General features: G+C 36.7%; 1 protein-coding gene across 1 annotated transcript; it reads left to right on the plus strand.

Moving 5' to 3' along the window:
* Positions 1-14,278, plus strand: LOC127441052 (gamma-soluble NSF attachment protein-like). Its single transcript, XM_051698205.1, has 12 exons — positions 1-149; positions 833-900; positions 1,032-1,116; positions 1,456-1,473; positions 3,564-3,594; positions 3,678-3,787; positions 4,298-4,364; positions 7,502-7,572; positions 7,916-7,994; positions 9,703-9,782; positions 10,317-10,446; positions 13,265-14,278. The coding sequence occupies exons 1-12, from the start codon at positions 94-96 to the stop codon at positions 13,403-13,405; spliced, it is 936 nt and encodes a 311-aa protein (XP_051554165.1). The 5' UTR covers positions 1-93; the 3' UTR covers positions 13,406-14,278.
* Positions 14,279-15,093: the final 815 nt, after the last annotated feature.

Here is a 15,093-nt window from a genome sequence, read left to right on the forward strand (position 1 = left end):
AATGAGGTCTTAATGAAATTCAGGATAATCTACGTAACGGCGCATCATCATCTTCCTTCTTCAAAACAGCGGATCGGTCGCTGAAGGAGAGTCATGGCCGCACAGAAGATCAACGAGGCGCACGAGCACATCGCCAAAGCGGAGAAATGGTGAGACAAGATCATTAATAGAATAAACAGATCTATTCTCATTCATTTCACTGTAACATACAAACACTAGAGTTATCAGTGGCCTAATGGCCTTGTGGCTTCAATGTTGCTGTCAATTAAACTGTCTCTAATAATGCCAGGTGACGAGATGTCGTTTATTTTTAACACACTTGATTAATTGCTGGAATCATGTCTAGATAATTATGTGAGAAGATTAACGATGCAGAAGCTCCGTAATTTAAACGTTATCCAGCGACAGTGATTGCGTAATCGTGCTTTAGGTTACCTTGACGACAGCTGTTGTGGTGCTGATGTTGATTTTGGGAGTTCTGAAATTCTAGCCCGTGGGAATATGATGATGCGGGTCACTCCTAACATGCAGTACAATGGCTAGTTGTCACAATGTCCCAGTGCCAAAAGTTGTGAGTCCAATTGCACAAATTACTTTTGTCTTACAGTGGTTTTATATGTCATCATAGAAAAAAATAAATAAATAATCATAATTGTATCCCCCAATTTCAGTATATTCCTTTTGTAGCTGTGTAGGGCAAACAAGTGAGCACAATAAAACCACACTAGCATACAGTCAACTATTTCAAAAAGGTAGATCTTAACTGAAACTGGGTCTGGTACTGATCTGGGACTGGGTCTGGTTCTCAGAGGGTCTGTTTTATCTCATGCAGTTTAAAGACCAGCATGACCAAATGGAAGCCAGACTATGATGGAGCTGCTTCAGAGATGGCAAAAGCAGGTGATAAAGCTTTCTTATAAACCGTTAAAGATCTTGCACTTTTATATAAAAATGTTGCAATATTTTATTTACTTGAGATGTTATGATTAGGCTACTGATTTTTTCCAAATGTCTGTTTTCTGTTATATTAGCTGTGGCTTTCAAAAATGCAAAGCAATTTGAGCAAGCGAAGGACGCGTATCTGAAGGAGGCTGAATATCACACAGAAAACAAAGCGTATCCTTCTTGATCATAACTGCACACGATGCTGTAACTCCAGTTAAAGGTCAAACTCGGAAATAATCAGAATTTACAAAGCAACTCCACTAAACGAGAACTAAAATTGTGCGTTACAGTGTTATGCCACAAGATTTTACTTTATTCATTACACATTCTGATAATATAAAAATACATACAAAATAATGATGTACAGTAATGTAAATTCTAATTGAATATTGGATTGAACTGTGTCAAATGTTAGAATTGTACTGTATGATGAAACTTGTTTAGATTGAGTAGTATTTGGTTTTATTTTCTCACATTCAATAGTTATATTCACTTAACTAATATTCACAGACTGTTCAACGCAGCAAAGTAAGTGACAGTTTATGTTATCTATTTACTATTACCTCGATCTGTAGTTAACAGTCTATAATACACTATAATACACATCTGTACTTTGCTAATTATCCATTGGTTACTTTCTGATCTATACCTATAATTGACTAATAATCAAAAATTACATTTCTGAAATATAGCTGTCTATAATTTACTAACTATCCACAGTTAATATTCTAAACTATAATAACTTTCAATAATTTACTAATCATCCGTAATTAACTTTCTAAACTATAGCTATAATTGACCAATCATCCATAGTTAATTATCTAAACTATAATAACTATAATTTACTAATTATCCATCATTAAATTTCTAAACTATAGCTATAATTGACTAATCATCCATAGTTAATTATCTAAACTAAAATAACTATCAATTATTTACTAATTATGCATAGTTAACTTTTTAAAAATAGCTATAATTGACTAATTATTCAAAGTTAATTATCTAAACTATAATTACTATAATTTACTAACTATTCATAGTTAACTTTCCAAACTATAGCTATCTATAATTGACTATCCATATTTAACTTATTGATCTATAGCTACCTAATAATTTACAAATTATCCATGATTAACTTTCAGAACTATTGCTGTCTGTAATTTACTAATTATCCATAGTTAATTATCTTAACTATAATAACTATAATTGACTAACTATCCATATTTAACTTTCTAAACTGTGGCTATAATTGAATAATTATCTATAGTTAATTATCTTAACTATAATAACTATAATTTACAAATTATCCATAGTTAATTATCTAAACTATAATAACTATAATTTACTAATTATCCATAGTTAACTTTTTAAAAATAGCTATAATTGACTAATTATTCAAAGTTAATTATCTAAACTATAATTACTATAATTTACTAACTATCCATAGTTAACTTTCTAAACTATAGCTATCTATAATTGACTAACTATTCATATTTAACTTATTGATCTATAGCTACCTAATAATTTACAAATTATCCATGATTAACTTTCAGAACTATTGCTGTCTGTAATTTACTAATTATCCATAGTTAATTATCTTAACTATAATAACTATAATTTACTAACTATACATAGTTAACTTTCTAAACTATAGCTATCTATAATTTACTAACTATCCATATTTAACTTTTTTACTAAGGCTATCTATAATTGACTAATTATTCAAAGTTAATTATCTAAACTATAATTACTATAACTTACTAACTATCCATAGTTAACTTTCTAAACTATAGCTATCTATAATTTACTAACTATTCATATTTAATTATATTGATCTATAGCTACCTAATAATTTACAAATTATCCATGTTTAATTTCAGAACTATTGCTGTCTGTAATTTACTAATTATCCATAGTTAATTATCTAAACTATAATAACTATAATTTACTAATTATCCATAGTTAATTATCTAAACTATAATAACTATAATTTACTAATTATCCATAGTTAATTATCTAAGCTATAATAACTATAATTTACTAATTATCCATAGTTAATTATCTAAACTATAATAACTATATTTTACTAATTATCCATAATTAAATTATTGATTTATAGCAACCTAATAATTTACAAATTATCCATGGTTAACTTTCTGAATTGTAGCTGTCTATAATTGACTAATTATACATCGTTAACTTTCTAAACTATAGCTATAACTGACGAATTATCCATAGTTAATTATTTAAACTATAATAATTATCAAGGATTTACTAATTGTCCATAGTTAACTTATTGATCTATAGCTATCTAATAATTGACAAATTATCCATAGTTAACTTATTGATCTGTATCTATAATTTACTTATTATCCATAGTTCACTTTCTAATCTATAGCTACCTATAAATTACTAATTATTCATTGTTTGTATGGATACTCATTGTCTATAGTTAGTATAGTTTACTATAGTATAGTCTATAGTATAGAATAGATACCTGTATTTAATAAAGTATAGCTGTATAGATCTGTTTAATACATTTGATGGGAAGTCACACATTTCATCTAACATACTGTATGTTCTGCCACCCTGTTTTCACATGTCGTTATTCTTCTCAGGGCATATGAACAAGCAGGCATGATGTTAAAGGTGTGTTTTATACTGAATACTGAATCTTACAGATAGCCTTTAGACTGAAACTGTAAATGAGTGACTGTCATGTACACTCACAGGATATGAAGAAAATGCCTGAAGCCATTCAGTTAATAGAGAAGGCCAGCATCATGTATGTGGAGAACGGGACCTCTGGAACTGCTGGAATAGCTTTGGACAGAGCTGGGAAGTGAGTATACAGACCACTGACACGTTGAAACACTTCAACATAGGTTGTTTTGAATATATTGTATTGTATTGTTTTAATCTCGAACAGAAGTATTTGTTGTCTGTGGATCAGATCATGTAGTTAACATGATGCATTTGACACACCGCAGTACCCTTTAAAATGAACTAGTGAAGGCAAAAAGGTGATAAACAATGTTTTAAAAAAATGGTAACCAGTCATAGTTCCTAAGATACAGAATTATACATTATATTTTAACCTCAAATCTTGACATTGATAAAAAATAAATAAATAAAGTAAATGGATTTACTGCAAGAACTCTGTAGCTTTGTTTCAGCAAAGAAAAAGAAAAGAAACAAACCACCTGTTATTATTTAAATTTTTTCAGTACAAGGAAAACTGCCCTTGTATGTATGGTTTAGTCTGTTTCTTCACACACCTTGAATTGTGTGAATAGGTGTATAACGTTCCGTTACCATTACCAGTGTTAACAATTGACATCCACTTTTACAGACTGATTGAGCCGATTGATCTAGAGAAAGCTGTGGATTTGTACCAGAAAGCAGCATCTGTGTTTGAGGTGAGAAAATGCAAAACATATGTTATAATGCTATAAATGATCATAAAAGTCATAAGTTTATAAATGTTTAATCATTTGACCCCCATATTATTTTGTGGGTCAATTTGACCCATTTCAATTTTTGAGTTGTCTGAAATACTAAATTAACCTATGATGTTCTCCTTGAAATTTTGTGACTGAAATCCTCATTTAGGGTCATGAACATGCATGCAAAGTTTGGACACACTAATGTGTTGTGAAATGTGTGTACATAATTTATTTTATGATCCTGATGTTTACGGGTCAATTTGACCCGCATACTTTTATGTTCAAAGGCAACTGCACATACCCAAAATTAAAGGTAAAAAGGAGCTTTGCAGACAGTTCTGCAACAGACTTTGCCAGATGCAGAAGTTTAATATGAGCTCTCATTTGCATTTTTGAGCAATCTGAAACACTAGTTAAAGAGGCCCTATTATGCTTTTTTGGATTGTACCTTTCCTTTAGTGTGTAATATAGCTGTTTGAGCTTGAAAAATGTCTGCAAAGTTACAAAGCACAAAGTCCACGCCAAAGCGAGTTACTCTCTCCCACAGAAACCCCTGCTCCTGAACTGCCTGAAACGTCCAGCCATTACTTCCGTGACATAGCTACGTCACTATGTAACACATTTGCATAATGCCCGCCTCAGGAATGCGCTGCTCAGGAAGCCTCGGTAGCTGAAACTCGGTTATGGTAAGGGATGTTACATTTCCAACACATACTCTAAGCGGTTGACCAATCACAACAGACTGGACCAGCTGACCAATCAGAGCAGGCTTTTCGGAAAGGAGGGCTTTAAAGAGACAGAGGGTGAAAAGAGGTGCTGCAGCAATGTACGGTATGAGAAAAATAATGTGTTTTTTGAACATTAAAGCATGTAAACCTATTCTAGTAGACCTCCAAAATAAAATTATGAACCTGTAAATGAGCATAATATATGGGCTCTTTAACCTATTTTGTTCTCCTTAAATTTTTTTTGACATTTCCTCTTTTAGGGTCATGCACATGCATGCAAATTGTAACCACAGTGATGTGTTGTGGAAAGTCAACAAAACAACGATGTTGTATACAAATACAAGCCTTTTTTTGGAAACGTTCATAATAAATGAGCCTTTGTTTTGAGTTGTGCAGTTATAATTTTTTCCCTCTATAAATACAGTTTTATATATCATTAGGGCCCGAGCACCGATGGTGCGAGGACCCTATTGTTCTTCTAGGCATTTATTATTTTTTCCCCCAAATTAATCGCATTTCTGAGGGCCTAAACATACTCGAAAACTCATGAAACTTTGCACATGCATCAGAAGTGGCGAAAACTTACATCTGATATGGGTTTCAGAATTAGTTGTGGCAAAATGACTCTATAGCACCACCTACAAACATTCAACGGTGTGCGCTTTACGCAACGTTTGATCTACATGTACGAAAATTGGTACACATGTGTAACATGCCAATACCTACAAAAAGACCCTCTCTTGGACCCATGTCCTAAACTCAAGAGGAAGTCAGCCATTTTGATTTTTCTCTTAAATTTTTGGTCAGTTTTTGCCATTTCCAGGCCTCGTACTTTAACGAACTCCTCCTAGAGATTTCATCAGATCTACTTCATATTTGGATATTCTAATCTAAAGGCCTTGGCGATGCTAAATTGCGAAGCTTTTGAGTTTTCACTGCACGCCGTGGCCGTGGCGGTCTGACAAATTTCAATGTTTCGTCATGAAACAGGAAGTTGTTATAACTCATACATACAATGTCCAATCTGCACCAAACTTCACATGTTTGATAATAGTCCCAGCCTGAATACACCTATGTGCCAATATTCAGTTATAGTCATAGCGCTACCTACTGGCAACAGCCAATTCCAGGTCTTGTACTTTAACAAACTCCTACCAGAGATTTAATTGGATCAACATTATATTTAGTCAGTCTTAATCTAAAGGCCTTGGTGATGTTAAATTGCGAAGCTTTTGAGTTTTCGTTGAAGGGTGTGTCCGTGGCGGCCTGACAAAGTTCGAAATGAAACGAGTCACATTTTTGAGGCCTAAACATGCTCAAACTCATGAAACTTTGCACACATCTCAAAAGTGGGTAAACTGTACATCTGATACTGGTTTTAGAATTAATTGTGGCAAAATGGCTCGATAGCGCCACATACAAAATTTCAACGAAGCAGCTCTCACGCTACGTTTCACCTACACATAAGAAAATTGGTAGGCTTATGTAACATGTCAACACGTACAAAAAAGCCTCTTAGAACCATATCCTAAACCCAACAGGAAGTCAGCCATTGTGATTTTTCTCTTCAATTTTTACTCAGTTTTTGCCATTTCCAGGCCTTGTACTTTAACGAACCCCTCCTAGAGATTAAATCAGATCAACATCATATTCTGACAGTCTAATCTAAAGGCCTTGGTGATGCGAAACTGTGAAACTTTTGAGTTTTCTTTGAACGGCGTGTCCGTGGCAGCCTGACAAAGTTCGATGTTTTGCCATGAAACAGGAAGTTGTTATAACTCAAGCATAAAATGTCCAATCTGCTCCAAACTTTACATGTTTTATAAGAGTCCCGGCCTGAACACTTCTATATGCCAATATTCAGTTATAGTCATAGCGCCACCTACTGGCAACAGGAAATTGCATGTTTTACACTGTGATACACTCTTAACAACATTTAAGTGCTAAAAAATGCAAAAAAAATTGGAGTGACATTCCCCTGGCACAGCAGCCCCAATGTGCACCAGGGTGCGAGGGCCTGTTTGCAGCTTTAATTTGTTTTTGTTTTTTTAATCTGTGACAAGTCATAATATTAAAGGTTTACGTGATTCATTGATGTTTTTGATTGTATTTGAACTGTGTGGGTCAAATTGTCTTTAACATAAAGTACGTCATTTTTTTGTGAGAGTTAAACATAGTTCAAATTTCCTATGTTCTCATATTTCTCATATTTTTTCAGTGTCTGACAGGCCACAAGAAAGGTTTTCTGTTCACAATAGTGCAATTCACAATAGTGTGATTTTTGGTGAATTGCATTGAAACCAATTAGGGTTTTTGAATTGTTATAGATTTGTCCTGAATATTCACGCAGAACTCACGTGAAATGGTCTTTGGTGTGTGCAGAATGAAGATCGCCTCAGACAGGCGGCAGAACTTCTGGGTAAAGCTTCCAGACTGCTTGTACGACTGCACAGGTGATGATTAAAGCAATATTAATTAAAGATAGTTCATAAACTATCATAAAAGTAATCCACATGATTTGCGCAATATATCACAAGTCTTCTGAAGTCATACGATAGCTTTTTGTGATAAATAGACCAAATTTAAGTCACCATTCACTAAAATAATTCTGCTCCCTGGTGCATTCAGAGTTATTTTGGGACTTGTGGTGGAATATCATTTCTAGCTTGTTTGAAGTGCATTCTAAGCCCATGAATCAGATTTTTTAATTTGGTAGGTTTCAAACAGTATAATATTCCACAAGGTGTCCTTATAGTTACAAAATGTGTTGTTGACACTGTGTGTCATTGTCCACAGGTTGGATGAAGCGGCTGTTTCCCTTCAGAAAGAAAAGAACATGTACAAGGAAATTGAGAACTACCCCACCTGCTTTAAGGTTCAAATTCACACATTCAAATGCATTTTATGTCAAGATAGAGAACAAAGGTGCTGTAAACAAGGGGTTTGCTTAAAACTGGGGGTCACAAGGGTATGCTAGGCCATGGGGTCTGCAAAAATAAATAAAAAATAAGTGTAAAAATGTAGGGGAACAAAGTTTGACATTACCGAATTTGACATAAATACTGTTTCATTCTGCTTTGAAATCATGAGATTAATCATGATTATTTTATTCTATTGACAGCCATAGCTTTAAAGGGGTCATGACATGAGGAATCAAATTTTCCTTGATCTTTTAACATATTAGAGGTCATTGTACTATAAAAACATACTGTAAGTTTCAGAACTCAAAATTTCCTTTCTCGCAGCAAAAAGAGCATTTTTTTGCAACCAAGATGCCAAAACGACTCGTTCTCTGCTTCCTCTACATTGTGATGTCACATTGTGGTAGACATTTGCATCTGACTGCCTCCAAAATAACACATCAAGGAATAATTTACTTTATCACCTCTGTAGCCCCACCCTGTTGTGGTGAGTGGTGAGGTGGCAGGTCAGTCGAGAGCAGAGAGCCAATCAGAACAGTGGGCATTTTACGATCAAGTCTTAAAGGAAAACCGAGGATTTCAAACAGAGGGTCAGAATGAGGGTGGAAAATGATTATGTTGTACAAACACATGACTGTTTTTTCATGCAAAATGTTTTACTAAAATTTTAAGTAAACCTCAAGGAACATATTAAAATAATACAAAATGGCATGTCATGACCCTATTTAAACAGTAAGAACTACTGTGTAAATACAAAATCAATATTTTTGTAGATTAAGGGTCCTATTTTAAGAGCTCTAGTACTAAGCCCAGCGCTGTGCCAAAAGTGCAAAGTCAATGTGCATGGCCATGAAGTTTTGGTATTTTCGTGCAAGCATGCACTAAATCTGTGTGCAAGTGGGCTTGGCAAAACTGCGCCCACAGTGCGCTAATGGGCTGGGTCAATTGCAATTTAATTCTGAGGTTTTTCTCCGGTTATTGCACTGTCCTATTATATCCATTCTTTGTCAAGTGCCAGCGATATAAACAAAGATGGCACATTCATAAGAAGTTGGTAGTGTAAATGGACTGTATGCACTGAATTAGAAGAATATAAAATTACGTTCATTGTGCAAACTGCGTCCTTGTTAAATATCAGGCATATTTATATGGCTAGTACTAACAGTGATTGACATAATTTGATGTTCCACTATACTGTATTTTCAGAGTTTGGACATGCACTTTATTACCACCTGCTGGTGAAATCTCCAAACTGCAAATGCAGGAACTGAGTTTAGACTTTGTGCTGAAAACAGACGTGATTTTGAAATGTCTTAGCACAATGACCTATCTCTCAGGAAAATAGTAAATTGTGCTTTGCACCACTTCATTACCATAAAATACCCACAGATTGCGCGCCTACACCCACTGATAGCGCAAACACTCCCATCATTTTTAATTCAGTTACATCATTCGTAATGTTTCATGGGATTGTAGTTCATTCCCTCATTAAAGATGTTAAGTACTTTACTAGTCTTTTTGTCCGATTTTCTAATACTTTTTGTGGGCACTGTCGCCACTAACAATACAATTTATCTACTAAAACAACTTAGTTTTAAATAATGTTGCAGTAATTTCAACAGATGGTTTAATTCACTGGATGTCTGTTGTTGTTATCTGCAGAAAACTATCGCACAGGTGCTTGTCCATCTCCACAGAGGTGATTTTGTGGCTGCAGACAAGTGTGTGAGAGAAAGTTACAGGTATGAATGTGAAACTTCCTGTCTGGCTTGCTGAAACTGAACTGTGTAGCTTTGCAATCTCTACACAAAACAGATGTTTTAGTGAATGGTCTAATATAAGGGATAGTTTACTCAAATGTAAAAAATCTGTCATTCACTCACCCTCATGTCATTCCGAACCTGGATGGCTTTGTTTATTCCGTGGAACACAAAAGGAATGTCCAGGCTGCTCTTTTCCAAATAATGAGGCCATAAGAGAGTGGCATAAATATAGACAGTATGACTCGTGCGCTGTATTCCAAGTCTTCTGAAGTCATATGATAGCTTTTTACTCTTGGTGCACCATACTAATACTGTTCCTTGCATACTATAGATTTACCTTGGTAACCATAATTTCCACCAAAATTCCTTGGTTAGCTACTACAGTTGCTGGAAGTGAATACGGGATCTCCTTGGAACACCTTCTGAAAACTAATTTTAGTTGAAATTCTAATTGTAAGAGGTTGCATAGTATTTGCAATCATGGTTAGGTATTGTTGTATTACCTCTCTCCAGTCTCCCAGGGTTCAGTGGCAGCGAGGACTGCATTTCTATGGAGACGTTACTGGCAGCGTATGACGAGCAGGATGAAGATGATCTGGCTCGTGTGTGTAACTCGCCTTTACTTAAGTACATGGACAATGATGTGAGTACTTAACGGCATTCATCACACTAAACAAAACAATAACTAATGTACAGTATTACATTTGCACAGTATGTAGTTAGTATTTGTGACAACATATGGGTGATTTGGTAACACTTAACCCTTGTGCACTGTTCACTTTAGACTCACACTTGTATTGTTTGTGGTCAGATTTTTTTCAAATTTTTTTTATTGTTATGAAAGAAATGTAATAACACTAACGTTAATAAAGTAAAAACACTTTTATGCTTCTTAGATCTTATCTACCTTTACATTTCCTTTGGGACAATAACGTCTCTTATCTTATCTTAATTACACCATTGATTTACATATATAAGGTCCCACAGTTAACAGTGCATGTCAGAGCACAAACCAAGCCATGAAGTCCAAGGAATTGTCTTTAGACCTCCGAGACAGGATTGTATCGAGGCACAGATCTGGGGAAGGGTACAGAAAAATTTCTGCAGCATTGAAGGTCTCAATGAGCACAGTGGCCTCCATCATCCATAAATGGAAGAAGTTTGGAAGCACCAGGACTCTTCCTAGAGCTGGCCACCCGGCCAAACTGAGCGATCGGGGGAGAAGGGCCTTAGTCAGGGAAGTGACCAAGAACCCGATGGTCACTCTGACAGAGCTCCAGCATTTCTCTGTGGAGAGAGGAGAACCTTCCAGAAGAACAACCATCTCTGCAGCATTCCACCAATCAGGCCTGTATGGTAGAGTGGCCAGACGGAAGCTACTCCTCAGTAAAAGGCACATGACAGCCCGCCTGGAGTTTGCCAAAAGGCACCTGAAGGACTCTCAGACCATGAGAAACAAAGATTGAATGGCAAGCGTCATGTCTGGAGGAAACCAGACACCGCTCATCACCTGGCCAATACCATCCCTACAGTGAAGCATGGTGGTGGCAGCATCATGTTGTGGGGATGTTTTTCAGCGGCAGGAACTGGGAGACTAGTCAGGATCGAGGGAAAGATGAATGCAGCAATGTACAGAGACATCCTTGATGAAAACCTGCTCCAGAGCATTCTGGACCTCAGACTGGAGCGAAGGTTCATCTTCCAACAGGACAACGACCCTAAGCACACAGCCAAGATAACAAAGGAGTGGCTCCGGGACAACTCTGTGAATGTCCTTGAGTGGCCCAGCCAGAGCCCAGACTTGAACCCGATTGAACATCTCTGGAGAGATCTGAAAAAGGCTGTGCACCGACACTCCCCATCCAACCTGATGGAGCTTGAGAGGTCCTGCAAAGAAGAATGTGAGAAACTGCCCAAAAATAGGTGTGCCAAGCTTGTAGCATCATACTCAAAAAGACTTGAGGCTGTAATTGGTGCCAAAGGTGCTTCAACAAAGTATTGAGCAAAGGCTGTGAATACTTATGTACATGTGTTTTTTTTTTCGTTTTTTATTTTTAATAAATTTGCAAAGATTTCAAACAAACTTCTTTCACATTGTCATTATGGGGTATTGTTTGTGGAATTTTGAGGAATAAGGCTGTAACATAACAAAATGTGGAAAAAGTGAAGCGCTGTGAATACTTTCCGGATGCACTGTAAATGTGAATGGGGCCGATCCGTGAACGTTAAACACTCACTGTTTGAAAAGTATAGCCAAATTATCTACTTTAAACAGTATGCATGTTAATGTAACAGGTGCCAGCTGGTTCGTGATAGCTGTGCGGTATGTGTAAACCTCACTCCCCTGCCCTCAAGAGGCGCACTAGCGACTGACGTTAGAGGCTGTAGCCTTTAGCCTCCTCATTAGCGCGCTCGCCTCCCACGCCAGTTCGAATCCTGTTCGGAGCGGGTCTAGCAGGACCGGTTACAGTGGTGCTGTGACCCGGATGGGAGTGAGGTTTAGGGGAGTGAGTGTAACAGGAGCCAGCTGGTACGTGATAGCTGTGCAGTATGTGTAAACCTTACTCCCCTGGCCTCAAGAGGTGCACTAGCAACTGATGCTAGAGGCTGTAGCCTTTAGCCTCCTCGTTAGCATGCCCGCCTCCCACGCTGGTTCGAATCCCGTTCAGAGCGGATCTAGCAGGACCGGTTACAGTGGTGCCATGACCCAGATGGGAATGAAGTTTAGGGGGGTGAGTGTAACGGGAGCCAGCTGGTACGTGATAGCTGTGCAGTATGTGTTATCATCACTCCCCTGGCCTTAAGAGGTGCACTAGCGACTGACGTTAGAGGCTGTAGCCTTTAGCCTCCTTGTTAGCGCGCCCGCCTCCCACGCTGGAGATGCCGGTTCGAATCCTGTTTGGAGGGGGCGAGCTGGACCAGTTACATTAACATGAATTTAGCGTGATAAAATCACTTACTAACCTTTACTGTTCAGTTATCCAATTTTACAACTTCGTTGCCATGACGACATAATGCTGCAAACCCCAAAAGAGGCCATAAAAATGGCTATTTAAGCAACTTCACAGCTCAAATGATACATGAGTTTTAACAGAAGAATGAATGTAAGTGCTTTTATAAAATTAAAAGCTTCACATTTCTGCCTTTGAAAGTCACAGGACAGATCATTGTCTAAGAAACTGAATTTTGGTCAATTTTACCAAATGTGTAGTTACTGCATGTAGTTTTCTTTGCAGGACAGTAAATTTGGCACCATTTTAAATTCATATTTAGACTATTATTACTTATTATATTGTTTTTATATATGAATTGTGTAATTGCTCAGACATGGTGTGTATCATAGAATGCCCCATACGTATCTGTGACTTGCTGTGACACATTTTGGGGTCTAAAGGTGGATAAAATATGATGATACCCTGCAGTGCTGATAAATAGTTCCCTTTCCGCTTCATTTTGTACAGTATGCCAAGTTGGCCATCTCTCTGAAGGTGCCAGGCGGGGGAGGTGGAAAAAAGAAGAAAACTCCAGTTGCTCCACAAGGGGGCAGCGGAGCGCCACTACCAGCTGAAGAACACGATGATTATGAGGGAGGTTTGTGTTAGCTGACAGAACGATTCACCTCCTGAGGTGTGTGTGTGTTAATGAGTATATACCGTAAGTGTTTCCACCCTTTGTGAAAAGTGTCAGTCCTGGTTTTGAGGAATTCTTTTGCTACGTGACCCGGCTGTGGGAGTGACAATATAAAGCTTTAAAGTCAACATGAAATGAAAATTGAAAAAAATTGAAAATTCTCTCATCATTTACTCACCCTCGTGATATCCCAAGCAGAAGAAAAATAGAAAAGTATCTTCGCTCAGTAGGTCCTTTAAATGCAAGTGGATGGTGATGCTTTTGATGCGAAAAAAAGATCAATATATAAGTACTGTTTTAACTCTTTTGTTTAACTAGCTTCCAGTCGGCAGCGCCATGTGCATGGAACATAATCGCGTTGGCATGTGAGACACGCAAGAACTGAGGTACATTAGACACACATGAAAAAGCAGCACTGTTTACAAGTGAGAAGGAGGAATGCTGTATTGAAGCTTCGTTGGTTTTGGTTTAGATCTGTATTTATCTGTTTCTTTACTCACAATGGTACGTTTGTATGGGATCAAAATCCCGTCAAACGTATTGCGGTCACGGATCCAAAAATAATACGCTTGAATCAAAAAATAATAAGTTCAGATAAAAAAATAATAAGCGCAAAAATAAATAAAAAGCGCAGATAAAAAAATAACAAGCATGAATCAAAAATATATAAACACATTTAAAATGTGCTGCAAAAAAACCAACAAAAAAATTCAAGCAAAGTCATTAGAATTGCAAACAAAATCATGTTTCCCTTTTATATTATATTTTAGGTTATATTACTGTTTTTTCTTTGCATCCCCACTGGTCCACTAGTTCTTGACCGACAGCTCCTCCTCTAGTCAATCATTGGAAGAGGGGAGGTGACGTCACTCCAATGCGACTCTGACAGCTGCTGCTCAATATTATATTATTTGTGGATGATAGATACGCTGCTTGTCTGTTTTGAGTATTTTCTGCCAGCTATATGAAACAATGTGTTGTCTGAGTAGGCCATTATCATAGTCCGTTAACATGTATCGAGTCAGCTGAATTTAGTTAGCAGAGTCTTTAGTTTAGGCATTATTTAAGACTCCCTTGTTTGTAGGTTATTGGCTGCATATCTAAAAAATAAACCCAAAAAACAGGCTGGGTTGGTGTGGATGTTTGATGCATGTTTTTACTAGCTGTACCAATGTAGTCGTGAGGTCAGAACCCATCTTGAGCTGCTTTTCCACTAAATAAAATCCAGATCCCGACACTAAGGCCTATTACAGTACTGATGAATATAGAAATGCTTACATATAATTGGACATTTTTTTTTTTTTTTTTTAATGATATCAAAAATCTAAAAGGTGTGCATTATTGCTGACACCTACATGCACACTTTGGAGTTGGATGTTTCAAATGTTACTGAAGTTGTATACTCTATGTTATGGAAATGTTTGTAAATGTTTTGGATTTGTATGCTCCCATGTTGCTGTATCTTTAGAGACAGTCCCTAAATTTGCGACTATTTGTGAATCAAGAACGTCCAACGTCAAGCCAATTTTATTGCATTATTTATTGACGTAGGGATGCTTGGTCACTTGTTTCTGATTTTGCTGCAGTATTGTGGAAAAAGAAACTACATGTAGCCGTGCCAACGATGCCAACGTAGGATCAGTACATAACGGCACCATGA

Source organism: Myxocyprinus asiaticus, chromosome 5, assembly GCF_019703515.2.
Source record: "Myxocyprinus asiaticus isolate MX2 ecotype Aquarium Trade chromosome 5, UBuf_Myxa_2, whole genome shotgun sequence".
Classification (NCBI taxonomy): Eukaryota; Metazoa; Chordata; class Actinopteri; order Cypriniformes; family Catostomidae; genus Myxocyprinus; species Myxocyprinus asiaticus.

Excerpts from the sequence above, each read along its gene's own strand:
- LOC127441052 (XM_051698205.1), top strand. The coding sequence starts at position 94 with ATGGCCGCACAGAAGATCAACGAGGCGCACGAGCACATCGCCAAAGCG. Across the intron at positions 150-832 it reads ATCGCCAAAGCGGAGAAATG|TTTAAAGACCAGCATGACCA; the intron begins GTGAGACAAGAT and ends TATCTCATGCAG. Across the intron at positions 4,365-7,501 it reads AAGCAGCATCTGTGTTTGAG|AATGAAGATCGCCTCAGACA; the intron begins GTGAGAAAATGC and ends TGGTGTGTGCAG.